Here is a 23,583-nt window from a genome sequence, read left to right on the forward strand (position 1 = left end):
GGGGCAAATGTACATACAAGACATATGTTCACGTGACACAATGCGATTTGAAATGGTTGCGTTAACTATAACAACAAAGAATTTATTGGAATCAGCCATCTTTGTTGTTTACATGATTTGCCTCAAATGCTTTGAGGGTGGAATGGGACACTCCAAATGGTATAAATCCGACTTCAAACCTTCATCGAATACAGCATAAGACCGCCATTTTGATTTGTACATAATTTCGGAATTGAAATTATGAGCCTTGATTTGGTTGATATGTTTCCTTTGTGTTGCGAGCCAAAATGTGTCAGACTTGACAAGTGCTCACTTTTCAATGAATTAGTCTGTTTTGTGGTGCAAAAACTACAAAGAAATGACTTGTTTTAAAGACACTTGGGACAGCAGGGACAGACAGACTTGCAGACAGTATTCAATTGTTATATGACCAGTAGACTTGTGTAACCATCCCATAATGCCAACTCACAACTCCGCCTCCTCCTCCTCATCTCCAAGTGCATGTGCAGACTACGGGAGTGGAGAGATGTGACTTTCACACTTTTCCTTGCCTACTGTGTGCTCTCAGCGTCATCTTTCCAACTGACATGGTGGATTTGTAAATTAAAAACCAAGACAAGTGCCAGGGTTGCAACTGCAAGTGAGTCCAACATGGGATTACGCATTGGCACGCCGCTTTACGCATTCGTCTGCGTCTATTTATTTGTCTTGACCCTTCGAGGTGCGCGTTGCCAGAGACACCCGGCGCCCCACCAAGGGAATAACCCCGGAGCCGCTCCCAGGCAAACACTGCAGTGGTCTCACAATGGCAACATTTTCAGCATTTTAAGTCACGGCGCCGAGTACCAGCCGGCCAGGCGTCGCGGCGCGCCGCAGGAGCAAGTGCAGCAGAAACCGATAACCATCATCAGCGACGCCCAGCAGCGGGCGTCGGACACTCCGCAGCGGGCGTCGGACACCCCGCAGCAGCCCCCCGCTCACCGGCCGGACTCCGAGGCGCTCCCGCCCGCGCTCCAGCGGCTGGTGAGAGGCAGGGAGCACCGCCGGGTCCAGGTCCGGGTGCAGGACCACGCGAACGAGCGCAGCAACGACACTCAGGCCAAAGTGACCGTCAGCCCGCCTCAGCCCAGGAGGGAGGATGTGATGGTCGCCGACGACCCCTACGACCCGTCTAAGCACTACGACATGGACCACGACAATCCCTATTACAATCACTATGACGTGTACGAGAGGCCCAGCTCCAGATCATCCAGACCCGGATATGGCACAAGGTACCATCAGTACGGTAAGAGGGAGGGTTCGGTTCTGTGGACACCATCGAGACAGTCTATGAATCCAGGTTCACTCAGCGCACACTTAATTATACACCTGCACAATTCAATGACATCCTATAACAACCCTTACCCTAAAATAAATTTAAAGTGACATTTGAAGTAACATAATAATAATGATGATGATAATAATAATAATAATGAAATATAGTTATAAAACAATATATTAAATTACAATAAAAAATAAATACAATTAGATATACAATAATCAATGAGAAATAATGTATAAAATCAAAAATATTGTAATAATAATGAATAAAATATATAGATGCAAAATCTTAAACAATACTTTTATTAAAACTTATGGAATAATAAGGTGGTGATAGTTTTACAATAAAATACAATAAACTAAATAATAGACCATAATAAATGTGAATATTGTATGTATCAATTTAATGTATTTAAAAATAAATCGTAGTATTGAATAAGACATTTTTTAAATAAATTAAACTTAACAAATAAGAAAAATGTAACAAAAAAATTCTGGTTATGAAAGCAATTTTATTAGGTCGAAAAATACATACTAAAAATGTAATACATCTATAATAAATATAGAATTGCTGTGTCACAAACGTCTGTATTTAAAACAGTCACTAGTAGAACGCAGACCTCTGCCAAGGCTCAACACCTGAGTCCAGTAGGTGGCGGTAATGTCCTGCTTGTACTGTGAATTTGAATTTCACAATGATAATTCCTGTTATATTAATAACGGGGTTAAATTACATACATACATACATACATATTGTAACATTGTATTGTCATTTATAATCTTTGTAAAGGCAGCTCTTCGATGTGGTTGGTAATTTACATCATGCCCACATCTTCCTAAATGTACTTCAATTGAAATCACAATGTCTTTCTTGTAGGTCTTCCAGACCTGGTGCTCGATCCATACTACATTCAGACTGCTGCTTATGTGCAGAGCAGCCCCATGTACAACCTCAGATGTGCAGCTGAGGAGAACTGCTTGTCAAGGTAGGCTGTTAACATTTTCAGCCATGGGTGGTTTTGAAATAAAACAAAACAACATGGCAATTAGTGTGATTCAGAGTCAGAGCCATGACTTTAAAGTGCTTGTGGCTAAACGAGGAGGTAAAATGAGCCAAATCCAGCCAGTGACGGGACTGCAGGGGCGGATTGGAGTAAATGTAATCATAGTTTGCCTGAGGAAAAGAAGCGAGAATGGTAAACACATCAGCGAACCCAAACAACCACGTGCCTTGCGTGCTATTTTCCACCCGCCATTTAAGCTCAGGCTGTTTTCCCTCAGAGGCTACACCTCAGGTCAGGACACCATTGTTGTATTTAAAAAAAAAAGACATATTCCCTCTTCTTTGCAGCTCGGCCTACTCGGCCCATGACTATGACACCCGAATGCTGCTGCGCTTCCCCCAGAGGGTCAAAAACCAGGGCACGGCTGACTTCCGACCCAGCAGGCCGCGCTACGCCTGGGAATGGCACAGCTGTCACCAGTGGGTATACACACATTATAGTAGCTCATCACCACAATATTGGGTACAGTATCTGGTTCTTTAGGTCTAGTGGTGGTTAGGGGCAGGATGAGGTAGTTATTGTTTGCCCTGTCTTTATTTTACACTTTTGTTCAAAAACGTCGGGTTACTTTAAAACGTTGTTAGTTTGAATGTTCTCAAACTATTTACACCAAGTTCCGCCTAAACAAATATTCGGTTCTCCAAGTATCGCCTTCGTGACGTTAAAATACAATAGGGCTGAGTGTTGAGCGTTCATCAAATATAACTGAGCTGAAATTCGGCAGTGATTATTTTGCATACCACTAGAGGGAGCCCTCGTACCCCACTTTGGGAATCAGTGAGACCAGCTAGCTTAGATAGATAGATAGATAGATAGATAGATAGATAGATAGATAGATAGATAGATAGATAGATAGATAGATAGATAGATAGATAGATAGATAGATAGATAGATAGATAGGCAGAGGACTTTGGGCATAGGTGCTTTTGGGGGTGTTCCAAAGCACCCCTCATTTTAATCCCAGCATCCCCTAAAAGTTATTTTATTTTTTTGTATTTTTTTTGTATGCCCTTTTAAAACAAGCGACAAAAGTATAATCATTCAGTAGGCCACCTTGGTGAAATGTAGTATTTTAACAAAAAATAAACGACCCCCTTGCCTCAAAAAATATTTGAGGTAAAAGACAGTGGCCTTCCAGTGATATAGATGTCGTGTAAGTATTTGGTTTAAACCAGGATAGGGGGTTCTACCACTCAATACGAGCACACTCCTACCATTACCATTCCTTATTGTTGCTGCTTTTAATGGTAACTTACTGTTAATGTTGTTAGTTAGGTGTTAGCTGACGTTTTTTCTAGATAGGAAATGTTTCAGGTGGTCAGAGACAGCGCCTGTGTTTGAATCGGAGTGAGCGAAGCTAGCTGTTGTGTCATGTGTATATTCTACTTAGCCAAGATCCTAGAACCGCCCCTGGAGTACACCTTTGAGTGGTCACCAACCAATCATAGGGTACATCATGTAGACAGACAATCATTCACACTCACATTCACACCTATGGACAATTAGTCTTCAATTAACATAACAGGCATGTTTGTTTGAATGAAAAGAGGAATGATGAAGGATCCATGATGGTGTTTGTGTGAATTTTGGGGCCAAATTCTCCAATTTTTAAACACTTTGAACTGAAAAGTTTCTTTGTATAAAAATAATTATCTTAAAAGGTTCACCACCAGCAGACACTTGTTTGTCAGAACTCTGCCTAGCAACAAGTGGCAAGGCTGTAAAAAATTAATAATTAAAATTCAATTTCAGTTGTGAACCATTCTCAACACTCACAAATGATTTTTGTTTGTTGAATGTACGTGCGGCAAAGTATAAATACAAACAATAGAAGGGTAGAAAAATAGATCACATTAAAAATAGCTTAATTAGAGGGTGTGCTACAATAGGGTTATTACTGACCAGTCAACGCACAATGTACAGTCTATGGGGTAGATGCCACGGACTTCCGACTTCCGGGTTTTACACATTAGCGTTTCCGGCCGCGTTCCAACACTCGCACCCCCACCCCTGCGCCCCCCAACAGCGCGCTCCCGCTCATCGGCGGGAGGGCGTCTCGGCGATCTGAAATGCTTCGGACACTGAGACAGACACTACTACACACTCGCAGCCTTGCACCCGTCGACGGAAACGCGCAATCGAGGAGCACAAAGGCGGAAGCGCAAGTACTGGGACGCAGCCCACATGTCGCAAACCGGAAACGGAAACAAAGTTGATGGGTGAAAACCCGGAAGTCGGAAGTCCCGCCTCCTCCGTGACATAAAGTCCATTGGAGTCAAAGCACACGTCAGACTCTAGGACACAAACAAAATTAAAAACTGTGAGTTTCATCCTCGAAACCGGATAGCTCTTGTAGAACCAAGACTGACCTCTGAGAGGCAGCATGGTGATCAGGCTGCTGGAAAATACAAAGAAGAAGAAATGAGATGACGCTAAGGCTAGCTGTTAGCTTACCTGGTAACTACATTGGAGTTGTTTGCGTTATTATCAGTATGTTTGTACCCCTCTTTTACTTTCACTGTATGTGTATGTTTTAAACATATTAGCTCGGAAATAAATACTTATGAGAAAAGGCCCATTCATGTTTTGGTAAAATGCGGTAAATTAAAACTGAAATATGCTCAAGCTCATGCTGCACAAGTAAATCCCAATTTTCCAATCGCCTGCCGTTGTTGTTTCTAGAGAAATCGCAGGATCAGGAGGGGAAAATGCGCAAATTCTAAATGTAACATTTTCATGTGAGCGAACTTTACATGAACCGTCAGTTGTGTTCATTTACAGCGCAGATCCAGACGTTGTAAAACTAACAGCTAATGAGCCCTTTTTCCTAATGGAAAAGTAACTGGCTTTTAGATTTCCGCATAAAAAATGACCTAATTCCAAAGTTATGTGTGGAGCAGGAAAAAAAAATCAACTGTCTGTACAAATCCTTCTAAATGGTGAGCATGTGACAAGCTCCAAAACACGGCTGATGTATGCTGTGTAGATTTTTGGGGGATACAAAGTCATCTAATCTCTGCATTGAACATTTCACGTGTACTTTATGCTAAACACATTTGTATTATGGTTACAACATAATGTCTACCTGTGCAATTCAATTAAATTATTATAGATAAAAATACATCCTGTTTAAGCTTTTTTTTTTTTTTTAATCCAGTACAATACTTTTTTTTTTACTTTTACATAAGCATTTTTTTTTTAAATTTAACTAATGTGCAATATTAATTGAATCATTATTTAAGTACACTCCGTTTTTGATGATTGCTTACGCCTCCTCCACTACTTTGCATTCATGTTGGTCATTACGGTGTTAAAAGGAGAGCTACTGGTAAGTATTTTTTGAGGTGGCATATGGAGTAAAAAGTTTGACAATCACTGTATTAGAGAGTGCAGGTGTGAAAGAATGTACTTTACTGGGAATAATATCATGGCGGTGTGGACCCACAGGCACTTTCACAGCATGGATGAGTTCAGTCGCTATGAGCTGCTGGACCATGCCACGCAGCGGTCGGTCGCCGAGGGCCACAAAGTCAGCTTCTGTCTGGAGGACACATCCTGCGACTACGGCTACTACAGGCGCTACGCTTGTACCTCACACACTCAGGTGCTGCTAATTAGCTAATGCAAGGGTGGGCCATATTTGTTAGTTAGAAATTATTTTTGTTTATTTATTTATCTCATTAAATAGTTGGTTGGTTGATTTGAAAATAAAACTATTAATAAAATATAGTTTTTTTTAATTAAATCCTTAATTTAAAATATACAAAAATAAGAAAAAATATTTTACATATTACTTTTAATTTTTTTTTATTTGTTTGTATTAAATAATGGAACATTGTGATTTTTTTTAGGTATGTTGTAGAAGTGAGCATTTGAAAATGTGAGAGCTTGTTGAGTTTTTATTTATTTATATAAATATAAATAGTGTTACCTTTTGATATTTATCTGTTTTGTTTCCCAACTTAATAGGTATAAAGTGCGATAGTGAAAAAGTGAAAAACCATGTCGAACCATAAAAATGAACTAATTCTCTACCTTAGTAGACGTCTCACTTAAATAGTTCTCCACCGGTAAAATAGGGTAGCCTAAGTTCATAAATGATATATATATATATATTTTGTGTTATTGTTGCTTCTCTACTTTCACCATCACAGTTTTTTAGAGTTGCTTTTACACACATAACTGTATTAAAAATGATTGTTTATGTAAATCATACATACCGGTGCTGTTTATTTTCCAGGGTTTGAGTCCAGGATGTTACGACACTTACAACGCAGACATCGACTGCCAGTGGATTGACATCACAGACGTGAAACCAGGGAAATACATCCTTAAGGTGTGCCGCAAAGAAGCGTCACCAAATATGTGCGGTACTTCCTGCATCCTCATCTTCATCGTTATCTTCGTCACTTTTTGTCCGCAGGTCAGCGTGAATCCTTTCTATCAGGTGCCAGAGGAAGACTATAGCAACAACATTGTGCGTTGTGACGTCCGCTACACGGGCAACTACGCCTACTTGTCTGGTTGTCACATGTCAACGTAAGAACCGATTTGCCATACCTTACACATGATCCTTTAAATATTCTCTTAATCATGAGTCAATGTTACTTTCCAGGTATTAATGGCGGAGAATCGTTCACAGCATCTCAACTGTGTGGCTGACATTGAGGATGACTGAACATATTTACAACCAAAGGAGTCATTGTTTAACACAGTTTGAATCGTCGGAATACTCATAGTTTATATAGTTTAGACATAATTAGAAATAATTTTCATTGCATGCCATGTCCCTTCAATAATTGTTTTCTTAAGATTTGGATGCTACTTTTTCTTCCTTTCTTTCTGTTTTGTCATTTCCTTCTGAAAGGTCTTTTTTTTTTTTTTAGTATTGATTGTTCTTTTCTTACCTTTTAAGTATCATAATAAGGACCATTAAAACAAATTAAAATGACCATTACAATTAACACAATAACATGCCTATTTTTTAAATCACAATGAAAGTGTACAAGTTGTTTGTTTCAATAGCAAAATGTGTTCACTATTAATATTATTTGAATAAAAGTTTGTGATACTGTATCATCTGCGAGATCAATTTGAAGTCACTCACCGGTCTCTCTCTGTATGTGTACGCGCACATCTATCTATCTATCTATCTATCTATCTATCTATCTATCTATCTATCTATCTATCTATCTATCTATCTATCTATCTATCTATCTATCTGATGTTGATTAAAAGGCAACAAACAAGTACAGTAAAATGTATTACACATGGTTTACTCCGTCCAATCGCCACCAGAGGGCGCTAACAAACTACCTTGTGGTGGGGGTTGGGGTAGTACCGTAATCTGTACTTGTGTCCTTGAAGATATCTGGCGTCATCAACAATCGAGTGAAAAAACAACAACAAAAAACAATCGAGCCGACCGTCCTTGAAAATAGACAGCGGTCCATAATGATGATGATGATGATATAATAATAATAATAATAATAATAATAATAATAATAATAATAATAATAATAATAATAATAATAATAATAATAATAATAATAATAACTTCTGTTTACAAAGAACCTTTCATGAAATCCAATGACAGTATCTCCCTGGTATAGATTTTTATACATACAAACGGCAAAATTCATCAGTTTTTATGTGTTTCTTGGACGCTTCTAAAGCAATTGAATCACCGAAAGCTTTTTATGAAGCTGATATACAAAGGTGTTCCCAAATACATTGTGCGCTTGTTGATACAGTAAGCAAACTATGCAGGTTAAGTGGGGGAATGCTTTGTCTGCCCCATTTAGGGTTAGCAACGGAGTCAGGCAGGGTGGGATCTTGTCCCCAATTTTATTCAACCTGTATATGGATGAGCTCTCAACCAGGCTTAGGACATGTAAAACTGGTTGTTTTGCTGTAAATTTGCTCGTGAATCATTTACTGTATGCTGACGATTTAGTTGTGTTTAGCCCGAGCTCTGCTGGCCTACAGCAGTTTATTAACATCTGTGCAGAATGTGGTGAGCTGTTTGACATCAATAACAACACGACTAAGAGTGTGATTATGATTTGTAGAACTAAGGAGGACAAGCACATGAACTATCCTGATTTTTATTTGTTAAATGTGAAGTTAAATGTAACATCTAAGGTGAAAAATCTTGGACATCTACAGGCAGTGTAGGATATTGTATGCCCAGGCTTAAACACTGCTGGGCAAGTTTGGTTCATGTTCTGATGATGTAAATTTGTTCCTGTTTAAATCATTTTGTACACCTTTGTATACAGCTCACCTTTGGCATAGCTATAAAAAAGCTAGTATGTATAGGCCTATAATGATGCTCTGCGAGTGCTTTCAAGAAGGCTATGATGGACTAGTGCAACTGAGATGTTGGTCTCTGCACGAGTGAACACTTTGCAAGCTGTACTAAGAACTTTAATGTATAGTTTTATTGGTAGACTGAGAAAGTCTTAAAATGAAATTTTGGTGTCACTCATGAATATTGGATGAAGTGCAATTCGCTACCAGTCAAACATATGGAAACACTGGTATGCCTGTCTTCTTAATGTGCAACTGTATTTTTTCTTAATCTTTGTATGTTTTTTTGTGCTTGTTTTGTTTGTTTTTAAGAGTGGAATAAAATTGACATTGAATATTGAAATATATATTTGTTATTCTATCAATGTCCATTATCCAAGGCAAGGATGGCCAGCGTATGTCCAAAGTACCCGCAGACCCCACCGAGAAGCCTCCACCCCGCGATGCATTGTGGGATTGTACCCTCAAGGCAAGCGAGCTAGCACGCAAGTACGAACTAGCGTACTTATTTTAATGCGTGGCCATTTAGCTAGCTAGCTGCTAAATTGTACGCAAACTGCGTGTGCGTGTGTTTACGTGTGTACGTGCAAGAGTGTCAGCTCACGCTCGTGTGTTTGCCATTAAATGTTGTCACTCGGGATCTTAGTTGTACACTAGTCGTTATGCATCCTATCAGCGTGTCCATTCCGTCTTTTCGTTTAGAAAACAACCACATCGAGAGGGGCTACACGGTGAGTTTATAGCTGGTTTGTGTTGTGCTTATGTGATGTCTATGCAGCGAAATGTATCCGTTTTTTTCCCTTGATACTGTTGGATTTTAATGCCATACACTCTCAGTTATTTGTGCTTTGTTTTTGTTATACAACAACAATCCCGACCGTGTGACATTCCAAACTGAAGGTTAGGACACTCCAGTCAGTTAATGGTAAAAACGTTCATGTGTCAAGGGTTGCTTCTTGGCTAAACTACGATTCCCAGAATGCACTGTATTATTCATTTAGTTCACGATAAATTAACATTCTCGCCTTCTGTGGTTCTTTTGATTTATTTAGTTTCCAGCTGTTTTCTATTACAATTAATTGTATTTAAAATTTATTTTTAACCATTTTTTTATATGACAGTGTTGTTTTTAATTCAGGTATGTATATTGTTACTTAAATATGGTAGACTCCAACCCCAGTTTTCACTAAGTCATTAATCCTTTAGTCACAATCTGTGTTATTATTTCTATTGTAAAATAAGTGTCTTGGCTCAATTTAGGTTGGTAAACACTGATTTAAAGTTTTGCAGGTTTTGTCTTTTTTTTTTTTTATTGTTTATGTTCATTATAGAGTAACTTTTCCTTTTCTCAAGCAGCAGGGAAGAGTGGGGCTGATAGGAGGAAGTTTAATCGTGATCACCACATGTTTCCTCCTGATAATCACTGACACATCAGCTGTCATTTTCGTTTCACTGGAAGTGGATCAGGATGCACGCACCCCCCTTTTTTCATGGTCGTGCCTCTCTTTCAGGTGTTTCGAATCGACGTGCTGACAAGCGGAAGGCAACATGCTGTCGAGAAGCGTTACAGTGAATTCCACTCCTTGCATAAAATGGTGAGCTGACTAAGCATCACACGCTTCGATGATGTCATCAAGCAGACTAAGAAATGTTTAGTCGACAGATATGACAATTTGGGTGGAATATATAGGCTTAGGTTTCTGCTTTTTCTTTTATTGTTTAGTAGCAGTATATATTTACTTGTGGAAATATTAATTACAAAGCAGAAAGAGCAGACTAAGCAAAGGTTGAAGTGTATAAAAGTGAGGACAAAACAGAGAGCTGCATTTCTCTTTGTTTGTCCGTGTTATAGTAATAATTACAACTCAAATGGCTAATTAGTGGTTGGTTGAGGATGACAGAATTTTTCGAAAATTTACCAGTTGCGTTACTTAACCGACTTAATCCATCTTTGCTCATTTTCTTCATTCATTCATTGAACTCTCTAAATTGCGCAAAGGTGTGAATGGTTGTCTATGTGTCCGGCGATTGACTGGCAACTAGTCCAAGACGTACCCTGCCTCTTGCCCAAAGTCAGCTGGGATAGGGATCGGCTTGCATGTGACCTTAATGAGTGCTATAGAAAATAGATGGCGTGTTGGCACACAGGAAATCTCAGCCACAAAAAAATCTGTTCATCTGTTTGTTTGCACTCACAGCCATAAGTACTTCCTCTTCCCATTTTTGAGTCTAAACAGGGCCACTCAACATTTGTTGTTCACGTGAGCTTGTCTATTTGCATTATCTTGACCTCCTGGCCTTCTTAGATTCCAAAAAGAATTGACAAGAAGGAATAATATGATAAAGATGACAGTTTATTTATAGGGCTCTTTACAGATATAATAAATAAACAAGCATAGAAAGGAGCAAAAGAAAAAAAGGGGGGAGGGTTAATTAGATATGCATTTTGTATTGTATTTGTATCTTAAACTTTCATATATTGTGAGATTTGCTTATTTTCTTTCCCTTATTTAATTTTTTTCTTTCATGTTTCCAGCTGAAGAAGAGCATAAAACCGCCGGAGATGCCGTCCAAGCATGTGAGGAACTGGGTTCCCAAAGTGCTGGAGCAGAGGAGACAAGGACTGGAGCTCTACCTGCAGGTACTTGTCAGCACTACCTACACCTACTTGTCCGCCATTTTGTGTTCGCAACAGTACTTGAGATCTCAATCTGAGACCAAAATGAATTAATATGATGATGGCGCCTACCTAGCATGTAGTGAACAGTACACAGTGCTTGTTTTAGGTTGTTTATTGTCAGTCCCAGTTAAAGTTTAATTATTAAACAAAGAGTATTACTGTTTTTTTGGACATACTGAACTAGCTAATTGTCACTAATTGAATATTGTCACATGAACTTCATTTCGAAAGGTGGCGGTAATGCCCCAAAATTATTTGCCAGCCGTCAAAAGAAAAAAGTAGTAGTAGTCATGGCAACTAATGTATGATGTATGTTGATAGTTTGCTGCCGGCTCATACAAATAAAGTGACCATCTCCCAGCGAGCTCACTAGTTTATTGGCATCTGCCACAACAAGGATCTACTATTTACAGCATGAAAAAGGTACAGTAACAGTAACCGACTCGTATTCTACCTTTGGCCATAATGCGTTGTGCGATTCTAGGTAGGATAAGCCATTTTAAACTAAAAAGAAAAACGTTTCCGTTGTTAGATGCGTACGTTTTGAATCCAACTCGTTTGTTGCTGTCAACGCGATTCAGGAACGAGGATTTTGGGTGCGAGTCCGAGCTGTAACTTTAATCAACAAATCTGGGCATTTCTGATATTTTCGCAATGCAAATGCTTGCTTACACATTGTATTCCTTTTACCAGTGATTAGCATACAAACCAGGCCGATTGTTATAGTAGTCAAATGACATTTCATCACATTTTGGAATCAAAATGATGATTAAATTACACTGATCCAAAGTCCAATGCTTTTCGATGGAGTGCGTCATTTCACCGAGTAGTCTGCCATTTTGACTTGTGACGCGGGTTACGGGTTTATATGATGACGATCTGAACAGAAGACGCAAAAGTGGTGTCTTGTCTCCACATTTTATTTAGGACAAGAGTTTATCAGAAAAAATTATGTTGCATATAATTACGCAAGTGTGTGTGGAATTCTATTTTGTGTACATGCCAGGCAGCTAGGTGGCGCTGTGATGTAACTACGCCATATCCGTGCGCATGCGTAAATTCTCCCTTTATCTCTGATCTGCGTTCTACGTCAATGATCTGCACTGATCTAAACCAAAACGATGGCTACTAGCAAAATACGTTACTTTAAAATTGTTGTAAGGATTCCTTTTGGGTCATTAACACGGGTTTGTTTACTTCCCTGTACTGGCACATGTATGTGACGTAAACGCGTACGCGACATGAGTAGATTTGAGTTTTGGGACGCGTATATAGGAACGCAATGGTAGAGCGTATTCAACTTTTCCACTCTGTAGGGCGGTTTTAATCTTTACATTTTCAAGCCCTCAAAATGCCGTCACCGTCTAAACAAAAGGTGCATTAGATAGAATATTTTGGTCGTTTTAGCCGCAAGGATAATTGTATAAACTTAAGTCTATGAAAAACTGTGGGGAAAAAAGTGTGATTAAGGAAAGGGTATTTGAACACAAACGCTGCAGCAACACATCTATTATCTTATTAAAAAAAAAAAAAATTAACAAGGAGAAAGGATGATTGAATAATTTTTATGGGCCTGGTGGGGTACGTAGATTTTGGTCATCTAAAAACGGAACAAGTTGCCACGCAGGGTAACAATACTTTTTTTCCCCTTGCTGTTTTCTCCGTCTTGCCAGACTATAATTATGGAGAACGAGGTTCTTCCAAAGATATTCCTGGACTTCCTCAATATCCGCCATTTCCCTTCCTTGCCAAAGACGGACAGCTGTGGGTAAGTTGAAACTGAATTCAGACCCCAAAAAAATATGCTTGTTTTTGTGGCTTTCCGTGGTAAGTTTGTTGTCTGTCCACTAGAAGGCTTTTGTGCCTTACCCTCCATTTTGCCTTTTTTTAGGTCTTTCGATACAGACTCAATGGAATCAAGGTGAGTCAGTTCTGTTGTGTGTATATTTCATATTAAGAGTTAGTCCCTCAAGTTACTAATAAAAACATGTTTGTGTGACTTTCAGTAAACTTTCACATCAGCCCGTCATGGTGTTTCTGAATGACCCCTACCTGCTGCCCGACGCACACGGTGAGTCCAGGCCACAACATTACGTACTCCTGCATAACTTAATGAGATCTATCATTCATTTTCGCTTTACAAAGATAACAGTGCTAACCAGGAAAGGTTTTCCATTTGATCCCTGGTTTTAAGTGCCCCCCCCCCCTTTTCTGGCTTTAGATGCATTTTCAAATGTCGTGATTGAAGGTGTCATCCATGGAATTTTCTACGCTGATCTTCAACCAAGGTAGAGCTACAATACAAGGGGTGGGGGAGCAAGTCGTGGAGAAACTAAACCTCATCTACATTATCTTCAAGATAGAACACATTACTTCATCTTTTTTTTTTTTGGCTTAAACTTTTATCTCAGGTTCGATCGGAGCCATTCGAATCAGATAAAGATAAATCAAGACGTTTTAACTGACTGAAGCAGCAAAATGGTCATTTGCCGTTTTTGTGACATGTCTTATACTGTGAAATATGTATTCATAACCAACTATAGAAAATGGAGGAAAAGAAGCGGATCACAGGTGAGAGATTTATTTAACTAGAGTAAAACGATTGAGGGAAACAAGCAGCTCTGAGGAGCCACATGAGAAATGAGGCGTTGAAGGCCTCCTGGTAAAAAATAAAAGAAAAATATGCAGAGTAGGGAGGTGCCACTCCCTTAAAAATACCAGCGCCCGGGTCACAGAGGACTTTAAAGGGACATTGGGTTCATTTTAAACCCCGTAGACTGACCTTACTTAATTTTGTACATGCATCTTTGAGATTGTTGTTGTTTTTATTAAATGATATTTTATTTTTTACTAAAATGCTCATTATTATAACACTTAATTCTTAATGGCCAGTTTGTGACACTAGTACCAGTAATGTCCCAGTTGGGATGCAAATAATGAAGGCAGTGTAAGTATAATTTTTTTGTGCAATAAGAAATCAAACACTTTGCCACACATACACATCTCAATGACTTCTAATACTGCAATTCACTTTAAAAAGTTAAACACCAATTCCTGTTTCATTTCTATATTAAAAATCATTTGGATTGTTTCAAGTGTAATTTCTTCATTGTCTTTTTTTTGGGGTTAAATCATGGTACATTTCAATCAGAGTGTAGTCGTGAATCCATCAAATTAATTTCACTTTTTGAATTGAACCACTATGAAATATTCTGTTATTGAGCTGCTCCTGAATGTTGTTACATGAAGAGTAAATAGATGTTCTGGAAGTAGTCAATGTTGTGAACTTGAATCTGTGAATTGATGTCACATGTCAAACACAGCAATTTTGGAAAACCTCATCTTCATCATGTACTGAATCATCATTGAACTAAGTCCTCCTGGTGCAAGTGTACCCTCATCTAAGTATTATTGTACTGTTTGTGCTCCCATGTGTGAAGAGTCACAATGTGCCATAGGATGGATGAAACTGAATCATTCATGATTAAAACCACGTTACTGACTTCACAGGCTTTTGTTTTTATTCTTATAAAAGTGACTAAAAAGGCTTAGGCTTGACAAAGTATTACTCACATTATGGAGGTTTGCATACACGCTCGCAAAACAGCAGGAATAAGCAGTGTTTACATATACTGTATTTCCTCAAATAGCGACCTCTGCTCTAATAAACGCCGACCGGCAGTCTTTGCAGTTTAGTAAAATAGCCTGGCCGCTGTTTGAAGGAAATACGGTAATCTACATATTAAAATCAGCTTATTTAACTCATTTTGAATTACAGCATTAAACCCTTTAAAGAAACTGGTCCTCTTTCAGCCGAAGTCAAATCTTTTAGTGTTAGGTTGCATGTCAGGCAAAAAATACTGACTTTTCCTCATTTGGATGTAATCTGAAATGACAAATACTTTTACAAAACTGTCCATTGTCAATCTGGGTGTGTTGTCTGTTTCCAATAGTAACAGTCCAGTTGTACCAACAAACACACACTCCAAATCCAGGGCATCCAGCAGTAACATCTTTAGAGTTCTTCATGACCAACTTCATATTTAAGCTGCTTGTTCTGGTTTCCTTCTGCCTCGGGTTCCCTCATGTTGGCGAACGCCACTTCCTGCGTCAGCTGCTCACGCGGAGGAAGACCCACCACCAGGTTTCGCATTGCAATGGCGGTCATCAAGAATCTAATAGTACAAGGAAAGGTTCGTGACAAATGGTTACACACTTGCTGACAATCGGGCCGCTTTACTCACCCTCGCCGTATGGCGTAGTATTTCTTGACGCTGAAGCGCTCAAGTCGTTCCAGCACGCCAGCCTGCCTGCGTTTCTTCACTTCCTTAATACGCCGCTGCCTCTTGAGGAAGAGCCTCACAACGGGGTCGGTTGCGTTGACTTCGGCGCCGTCTTCGTCGTCCGTCGACATGATAGGCTGCAGCTCGGGCGGAAGAGGTTCCGTTTCTGTTCAGGTGAGACTGAAGTCAGCTTTTTTTGGATTGCAAAGTTAAATCGTGTGCTTGTGTTGGTTATCTCTCGTTATACTTCATATAGTATGTGCTGTCGTTGACTAAAGACTCTAGAACGGGTCAGCAACCTTTACTGTCAAAAGAGCCATTTTAGGTCAAATAAACAACAAAAAAATCTGTCTGGAACCGCAAAACATTTGAATATCGTGATAAATGAAACAGTGTGTTAGTCTAATGTACTGTGGGGCCAAGAGCTAATTAGAGCTGCACCATAACAGAAAAATATGCAGCATTAAATACTTTGAGATTCATTTTCTAATACCTTTCATCTTCTGTCTTTGGATTAATTTATTTTTGGGGTATTTTTTCATACATTTTTAGACTTCGGCCTTTTCTGTCAAATTTCTCACATTTTTTGGGGCAATTTTATGGACATAAGGTCATTTTCTGCCTCCCTTTTTTTTGTGGACATTTTATCACAATTTTTTCTCTATCAAATTTCTGATTTTTTGCAATTTTGTGTTCATTCTATGGTAAGCTTGATTTTGGACATTTTATTATCTTTTACTTTTTGAATGTTTTCTTTTCTGCCTTTTTAAAAATCAATTTACTTACTTTTTTGTCAATACCAAAAACATTTACATTTTCTACCGTCTTGTGTTTTGGCACATTTTGTAGAAAAAATGCTGCCCTTTTTTTAATTCAATTCTCTGAAATTTTGGGCAATTTCATTCATAATTCAGCTAACTTCAAATTTTAGACTGACATTTTTTTGGAATATATATTTGTTTAAATCTAAATCATTGATTCATTTGAAGAATATCTAGAACAAAATGTAAATATGTAAATATATTTATTTCAACATTTTTTTTTTAAAGATCCACAGGGAGCCAAAGGAGAAGTACGAAAGAGCGATATGTGGCTCCATAGCCGAGGGTTACAGACCCCTGCTCTAAATGATCAATAGGTGTCAATGTGAATTATCTGTCAAAAGTGCTGAATTCTGCCTTTTATGGCTCCAGCTCATCCGCGACCCTATTGAGGACATGCACTGTAGAAAATAGATTGATTGGTGTCAGCAATTACTCTATGTGCAGAAACTCTCTGACTTGATATTTCCACCATGTAATGAGTTTTAATCTTAAATGTAAAAGTTTGTCTTTAAAAATGTAAGCATGAATGTGTTTTTTTATTTTGTATTAATATTAGCTTGAAACAAAATGGATACGGAGTGTGTAACAGCATTATCTAAAACTGCTGGATGTTTGGCACTAGTCATTTCAATTGTCACCTGTCCCGTTGCGAATGCGCTCCTGGAGGTCCAGCAGTTTGGTGAAGTTCTGCTGCAGTGCCGCCTCTGTAGTGTTGACGTAGATGTACATGTAGCAAGATGGCTCCTCGGACACTGTGTACACTCTGTGGTAAGCCCCGGCAGGAACCTACACCATACAACACATGAAGGCCAATACATGATTGTGTTAAGCAGCCAAATGTGCAGTAATGCAATTGTGTGTTTTTTCCACTTTGTACCTGTATGTTCTCTCCAGCCTGCAGAGAATAGTTCTTTTTCTCCTCCAATATCTCCACATTGAGACTACCCTGCAACAAGTGGATGCTGGTGTTGCCCAGATCTTCACTGACAAAGTTCTCCAAATGGAGACCTGCAAGGTAACCAGCATGCAGAAAGTTACGTACACGACACAGCACTTCACTAATTCGACGGAGATGGTGTAACCTGTAACCTGGGAAGTCAGCGATGAAGACGATCTCGGTCTGGTTGTCCAAAGAACTCTCAATCTCTTGGAACTTGGTTCTCCAAGGCGACAGGTCCACCAGCAGAGGCATCAGCCACCCGTTTGGTCGGAACGGCGACCAGTCGGCCCTGACGATGTCCGCACGTGGGTCGAAGATCCTTGGAGGAGATCAGAGTGAGTATTAAACGCGCCATTGATTAATAGATTTTTATTGGATTAGTTTCAGTCAATTAACAGTCATTACAGAATTATACAACAAAACAAAGCCGACCGACATCGTTGCTTGGTCCTGAGCTACAATCGTCACCTTTGCTGGAAGCGTTCGTTGATGGACACCCAGATGTCAAAGTAGATCTGGGGCTCGGAGATATTGTAGCGAGGCAGGAGGTCATTGAGGCACGTGGCGTACTGCTTCAGCATGTCGCCGTGATCTTTCCAGCGCCGGCTTTGTGTGAACACCTGACACAAACACACACGGTGTACATATTGTAAAACATAACTATAGTCAGGTTTAAAAAGAAAAAGAAGTCAATTAAGTTTGGCAGGATTTTGTAGTTGTTTCATTGAGCACATAACTTGATTTGGACGCCACCATATTAATAGTAGGCGTCCCTATTGCTTCAAATATATATATATATATATATATATATATATATATATATATATATATATATATATATATATATATATATATATATATATATATACTGTATATATATAATATTTAATATTAATGCATATATTTGTGGAGGCTGGGGTCAAGATGTATTATAGAGTTTTAAAAATGTGCAGAATTTCACAAGTTGCTTCATGTTAAAGATTAGATAGCTCAATATGAAAAGAAAAATGCACTGAACTGCCACCGTCTTACAAATGCAATTATGCCATCTAGTGGCAGTAAAATGACCAACACAAATCAATATCACACTGTTTTTTTTTTGTTTGTTTTTTACAGTACAGTACATATTTTTAATTTTAACTCAATTTTATGAATTTATATGAAATTACTGTATCAAGGACGAAAAGATGGAGCCATATTTCTATTAGTTTAATTTTTTTTCCACTTTTATGTTAACAAGAGTATAATTTTTTTGGGGTGTGGTATTTAGAACAATTTGTGATTAACTCATTCAGTCCCAGCCATTTTCACTGAAGCAACCCCCTTTGCTCCTGGCTGTTTTACTGGATTTTGGCAGATTTTGCAAGGCCTACAGAATATTGTTTTATTGCTATAAAAACATGCCAAAAGAAAGATAAGAATCTCTTCTTTCATCAGGAAAAAAAGTATATTTCTATCTGTTTCCGTTTTGCAGCAATTAGCATTAAAATCAAAACACTGGGGAAAAGAGCCTTTTCGCAACATGGCCCTGGTTGATCTCTTATACTCTGCTGCCACCTGCTGGCCGTTTTTGTACCACCAACTACCATTGATTTATGCGTTCTCTTCAGTTCAGAGGCTACATCAAAGCCTTCTGTATGATCTAGTGTAGAAATTCGGGTGCAAATGAGTTAACTATTGAAGTCATGCGATTAAGTACAATTAAACATTTTTAATCTCCTGACACAGTAACATGCTATTTTGCTACCAACTCACCCCTGGGTTGAGGTATCCCACCTCTCCCGTCTTCCCATCCTTGTATGTGATCTTGGCATGCTGGTGGCTACGGGAGTGAACCATCATGTCCCACGAGTATCCGTACAAGCCGTTGGTCCAGTTGTTGTAACCCTAGCAGACAAAAGCAAACGATCAGACACTAGACACAGAACGATGAACTTTTTATCAGTGGGCGAGCGACCTTGCTGACCGTCATTGCTTAACTGTGAGTGAGTAATGATAAGGCTTTGTTGACAGTAAACAGAAGCTCCAGAAGCCTGACGCAACAAGTGATTACATGCTGTTAATGCCAAAAAGTGCTTGTACCTTAGTGATGAAGTGGGAGTAAGGCAGGAAGAACTGCTCCAAAATGTAGGCCAAAGTAAAAACAGCCGCCAGCTTGTGTTTAAATCGTAGTTTAGGAGATTTGGAGGTGGCCGGCGTGGGCTGGCGTTTGCTGCCGGAGGCCTCGTGGTAAACGCAGGAGGAGCTGTGCTGGGGGTTGGCCGAAGTGAGCGGGAGGACGACCCTGAGGCACGCCGGGAAGCGGCCGAAGAACCTCCTCGGCCAGTCGGCATAGCAGAAGAGCGGACTTGTTGCCAGCATTGCGTACGGGAACATGCCTTTGAGAGGTGAATGTGAAGGTAACGTCACATGCAGTCAAGCCTTGAAAACATTTGTCAACTGCATAATCAAATGCTATACTGTAATCCGCTGTCATTGGCGAGTGGATAAGGACAAAGCCCTACTACCATAAAGAGCGAAAAGCCATGAGTAATCAATGTCATCTGAATTTTTTTTAAACTGCCTATATTCATAGTTTAAATTGTAAATCTACCACAAACTATGGTCCTCAAACACTTTTGTTCTAAACTCTTCTTATGACCTTGCCTTAAAAAACAGCTGACAGATGATTGGATTTCCAAGAATGTGCACATACACATGCAGCTAAGATTCTCCGTAACTACCATTAAAATTGAATCTTCAAAACGAATCTTGGCTCCTCCTGGACACATAAATCTTCTCTCAGTCAAGATGTATCACTTCAACATAGTTCCAATTATTGTGCTATTTTTCTATGCAGGGCTTTGGTGGCATCTTGTGGCATTTCAGGCTACAGCACAAAACCGCAAATAGCTCGACTTTTACAGTGAATAGCTGAGTTTTCAAATAGTTGGACAAAACAAAATGGTGAATTCATGACACCCATTTGTACTTATTGAAATAATTTTGCTACGACCAACAAATTTGGGTTCTTTATCTTTTTAAAAACATACCGTATTTTTAGCACCAAGTCGCTCCAGAGTATAAGTCGCATCTTTTTGGGGAAATTTGTTTTACAAAAACCGAGACCAAGAACAAGAGAGCTCGGACTTGCACACAAAATCCCCACTTTACGCCAGAGTATAAAAATGCACCAAAAGTATTTACCAATCGCCAAAAGAAAGTAGAAGAAGAAATAGTCAATTGGACGTATCACTAATTTAGCATGCGGTATCCGCCACAACAAAGATCCGATTTGTTTACAACACCAAGAGGCACAATAGCCAACCACAATTTTACGTTTGGCCACAATGCATTACATTCTTGTTAAGGTCAGCCATTTTAAACTTAAAAAATAAATAAAAAATTCCTTGGTTAGGAGTCAAAGTTTTGAATCAAACCATAGTTTGCTGCCATCAACACGTTTAGGGAACGGGGATTTTGATTTCCAGTCCGAGCTCTAATTCTACTACGAGCCTGAATATAAATTGTTTAAATTAATAAATTATGAAAAAAATGTGGCTTATATTCCAAAACATACAGGATTTATTTTTAAGTTAAATGTGCATTTAAATTATTTTATTTTACATGCAATAACACTTTAGAATGTGGCCTCTGAGTGTACACAGTATACTGGACATGGTAGGTGGGAGGATATATGAAGTATTACGTAGACTAGTAGTGGCAATAATAGTAGACAAACTCACCGATGCTAAAGAGCTGAGAGTTCATGCAGTGAAAGTAGCTGACGAAGACCATCACATAAGGCCGCGTGGCGTCGAAAAAGAGCAAGTAGCCGGCGCTCAAGTCCAGCATGAGGCCGCCCCCGTGTACCACCAGCAAACTCACCAACTCCACGGGAAGAATCGCCCTAAAATAGGACGGGCGTGATGAGTTTAAATGAGCTGGGACTTCAGCGGCACGTTTTAAATGCTACCTACTTGAAGGGATCAAACAGCCAATGGTGCGCCAGGTACGACATGGAGTAGCCCTCCATCCAATCTGCATCCAGCTTTTTCACGCCGGCGATGAAGTAGACTATGAATATCTATAAAGAGACACCATTAGACAACTCGAAGCATGACATGCATGAACATGAATGGCCACGGTGCTCGAACCTGCGTCCTCAACAGGGTATAGTTCCAAAGCGGCACGTGTGCGTTTCTGATGGAAGGTCTCCTCAAGCCGTCGAGTGACCTAAAAAGTAGCAACATAAACGTTAAAATCCTCCCAGCTGCTTTTGCGTAAAGTGAACACTCACCAATATCTGTTGCCATCCATGAGTGTTAATTGGAATCCGATGAGGCCATAGAGGTAGGAGTGATTATTCCATGCCGTTTTGTCCAAGAAGAAGATGTACCAGTACGTGGAGATGAACATTAGACAGGACAGACGGTACAAACAGCCCAGCATGATGCCCAACGCACCTTCAGAGAGACACGCACACACATAATTTAACTTAATCACAAATAAAAATGATCAGACATACTCAACAGTTTGGTGCATTGTTTCTCACAATTTGCATTTGCGAGGACATCAAGAACAAGACAAATTTAAACGTAATTGTGAGTATGCTAGCATCATTGGGGTAATATTTATAGCTAATTAATTAAAAAAAAATACAGACATAATCCTCAATTTCTTTTTTTAACCGACAACTAAGGACCGCAAGGGCAATAAGTGCAAGGTTTTAGACTGTCCTAGTGAATCTCCAGACTTAAACCCCATAAAGCATGCATTTTACTTGCAAAAGCAGAGACTGAAAGCTACACCTATATTGTAACTTGGGGCTGCTCCAATGTGAATTGCCGCTCTGTATTAGGTACAAAAACTTTTACTGTATATGCAAGTTAGAGGTATAACCAACATGAAAATGACGACCAGGGGCAAAAGCACGGATTGCGGGGAAAAGGAGATTGCATTTTCATTGGTCAAGGCAACACTTCATCGCCAAAACACCAAATTATACTTGTCAAAATCGTGTATATACTGTATATTTACAGCTAGCAATCTTGAGCCTAATAGCATAATTTCCCATGTATTTTTTTTTAACTTACTCTAACAATATCACTGTGTGAAAAAAACTGTGACTGCATGAAGAGGTTTGGGGGGAGGGTCTAAAGCAACAAATTGCATATGTGCTTTCATGTCTGGCAACAGTGCAACCCCTGCGGAGTTTCCCCCTAAAGCTACAGAGTGGATTGCCAGTGAGGGGTGGGAAGGAAATGTACAACCCACCGACGAACATCACCAGATAGACCAGGTACATCCAGTCCATGGGAAGTGGCTTCAGGAAATTGAAGAGTGGAAAGCGGCACACTGGGGCACCGTCCAGGTACTTGTAGTCCACGTGACTGAGGCCACGCTCCTGTGTGATGTCAATGGCCATCAACAGACCTGCACAAGATCATATTGATCAGTTTGATACAAAAGGTCGGGGTTTTCCCTCATAGTTTTCAGCATTACTAGTCACCAAACAAGCAACGGAAGATGCCCAAGGATGCAGGGTCCGTTGGCCGGTTCAAAAGAGCCACCAGGCTGGACCAGGAGGTCAGATCGTCCTTCTTGAAACCAAAGAGCTGCTCCATCCCACTTTGAGGTGCGGTTTGGTCCTTTTTCTTAAGTGCTGCAGCGTTTTTTGCAGTTGTTTGCTTTCCATCTCTGCCCAGTAAAGCACCTGGTATTATAGTAAAGTCAAAACAACCTCATTGGACGGACTCCACACGCATTATACACCGGTAGATTTTACATTTACTTATAGTTAAATTAAAGTTGCATAATCACACAGGACTTTAAATACCAGTAGATTTATATTCTCAGTGTTTACATTGACTAAAACTACAACACATAGCCAAGTTAATACCTCACCTGCACTCGCGTCTCTCGTTTCCATGGTTCAAATGTTAAAATAAAAGCAGTAAATGGCAGGCTGTGTTCGTGGCAGAGAAAAATCCAGAAAAGTCCAAGGCTCAGGTGGAGGTGTGCTGCCCAGTGGAGTCAACGAGACAGACTAACTTACGTGTCACAGTCCCACGCAGACCCAAACCACAGGCTGACCAGGGGCGGGACCTTGGAAATGTTGTCAGAGACACTCGATGTCTATTGGCTGGTTTCTCTGTAAACCGCCCCCCGCTAAAAATGG

The 23,583-nt window shown here is 39.6% G+C and overlaps 3 protein-coding genes across 4 annotated transcripts; 2 read left to right on the plus strand and 1 right to left on the minus strand.

The window, feature by feature from the left end:
- Positions 1 to 552: 552 nt before the first annotated feature.
- loxa (lysyl oxidase a) lies at positions 553 to 7,460 on the plus strand. 2 transcript variants are annotated; one of them, XM_077542276.1, is made up of 7 exons: positions 553 to 1,285; positions 2,198 to 2,306; positions 2,672 to 2,803; positions 5,832 to 5,988; positions 6,625 to 6,720; positions 6,808 to 6,923; positions 7,000 to 7,460. In XM_077542276.1, exons 1-7 carry the CDS (start codon positions 652 to 654, stop codon positions 7,004 to 7,006), a joined length of 1,251 nt encoding a protein of 416 aa, XP_077398402.1. In that variant the 5' UTR covers positions 553 to 651; the 3' UTR covers positions 7,007 to 7,460. The 2 variants fall into 2 exon arrangements, with proteins under 2 accessions (XP_077398402.1, XP_077398403.1); XM_077542277.1 differs by lacking the exons at positions 553 to 1,285; positions 2,198 to 2,306; positions 2,672 to 2,803 and adding an exon at positions 4,816 to 4,841.
- A 1,673-nt stretch (positions 7,461 to 9,133) lies between these two features.
- snx24 (sorting nexin 24) lies at positions 9,134 to 14,883 on the plus strand. Its single transcript, XM_077585637.1, has 7 exons — positions 9,134 to 9,427; positions 10,208 to 10,291; positions 11,233 to 11,337; positions 13,050 to 13,144; positions 13,268 to 13,297; positions 13,383 to 13,447; positions 13,598 to 14,883. Exons 1-7 carry the CDS (start codon positions 9,359 to 9,361, stop codon positions 13,666 to 13,668), a joined length of 519 nt encoding a protein of 172 aa, XP_077441763.1. The 5' UTR covers positions 9,134 to 9,358; the 3' UTR covers positions 13,669 to 14,883.
- ggcx (gamma-glutamyl carboxylase) lies at positions 14,876 to 23,535 on the minus strand. Its single transcript, XM_077585633.1, has 15 exons — positions 23,310 to 23,535; positions 22,915 to 23,118; positions 22,680 to 22,838; positions 21,703 to 21,868; positions 21,560 to 21,638; positions 21,383 to 21,489; positions 21,149 to 21,312; positions 19,506 to 19,801; positions 19,179 to 19,310; positions 17,892 to 18,043; positions 17,573 to 17,742; positions 17,361 to 17,491; positions 17,122 to 17,269; positions 15,621 to 15,825; positions 14,876 to 15,551 (listed from the first exon to the last, which is right to left on the minus strand). Exons 1-15 carry the CDS (start codon positions 23,332 to 23,334, stop codon positions 15,392 to 15,394), a joined length of 2,298 nt encoding a protein of 765 aa, XP_077441759.1. The 5' UTR covers positions 23,335 to 23,535; the 3' UTR covers positions 14,876 to 15,391.
- Positions 23,536 to 23,583: the final 48 nt, after the last annotated feature.

Source organism: Vanacampus margaritifer, chromosome 14 (assembly GCF_051991255.1).
Source record: "Vanacampus margaritifer isolate UIUO_Vmar chromosome 14, RoL_Vmar_1.0, whole genome shotgun sequence".
In the NCBI taxonomy this organism is placed as follows: Eukaryota; Metazoa; Chordata; class Actinopteri; order Syngnathiformes; family Syngnathidae; genus Vanacampus; species Vanacampus margaritifer.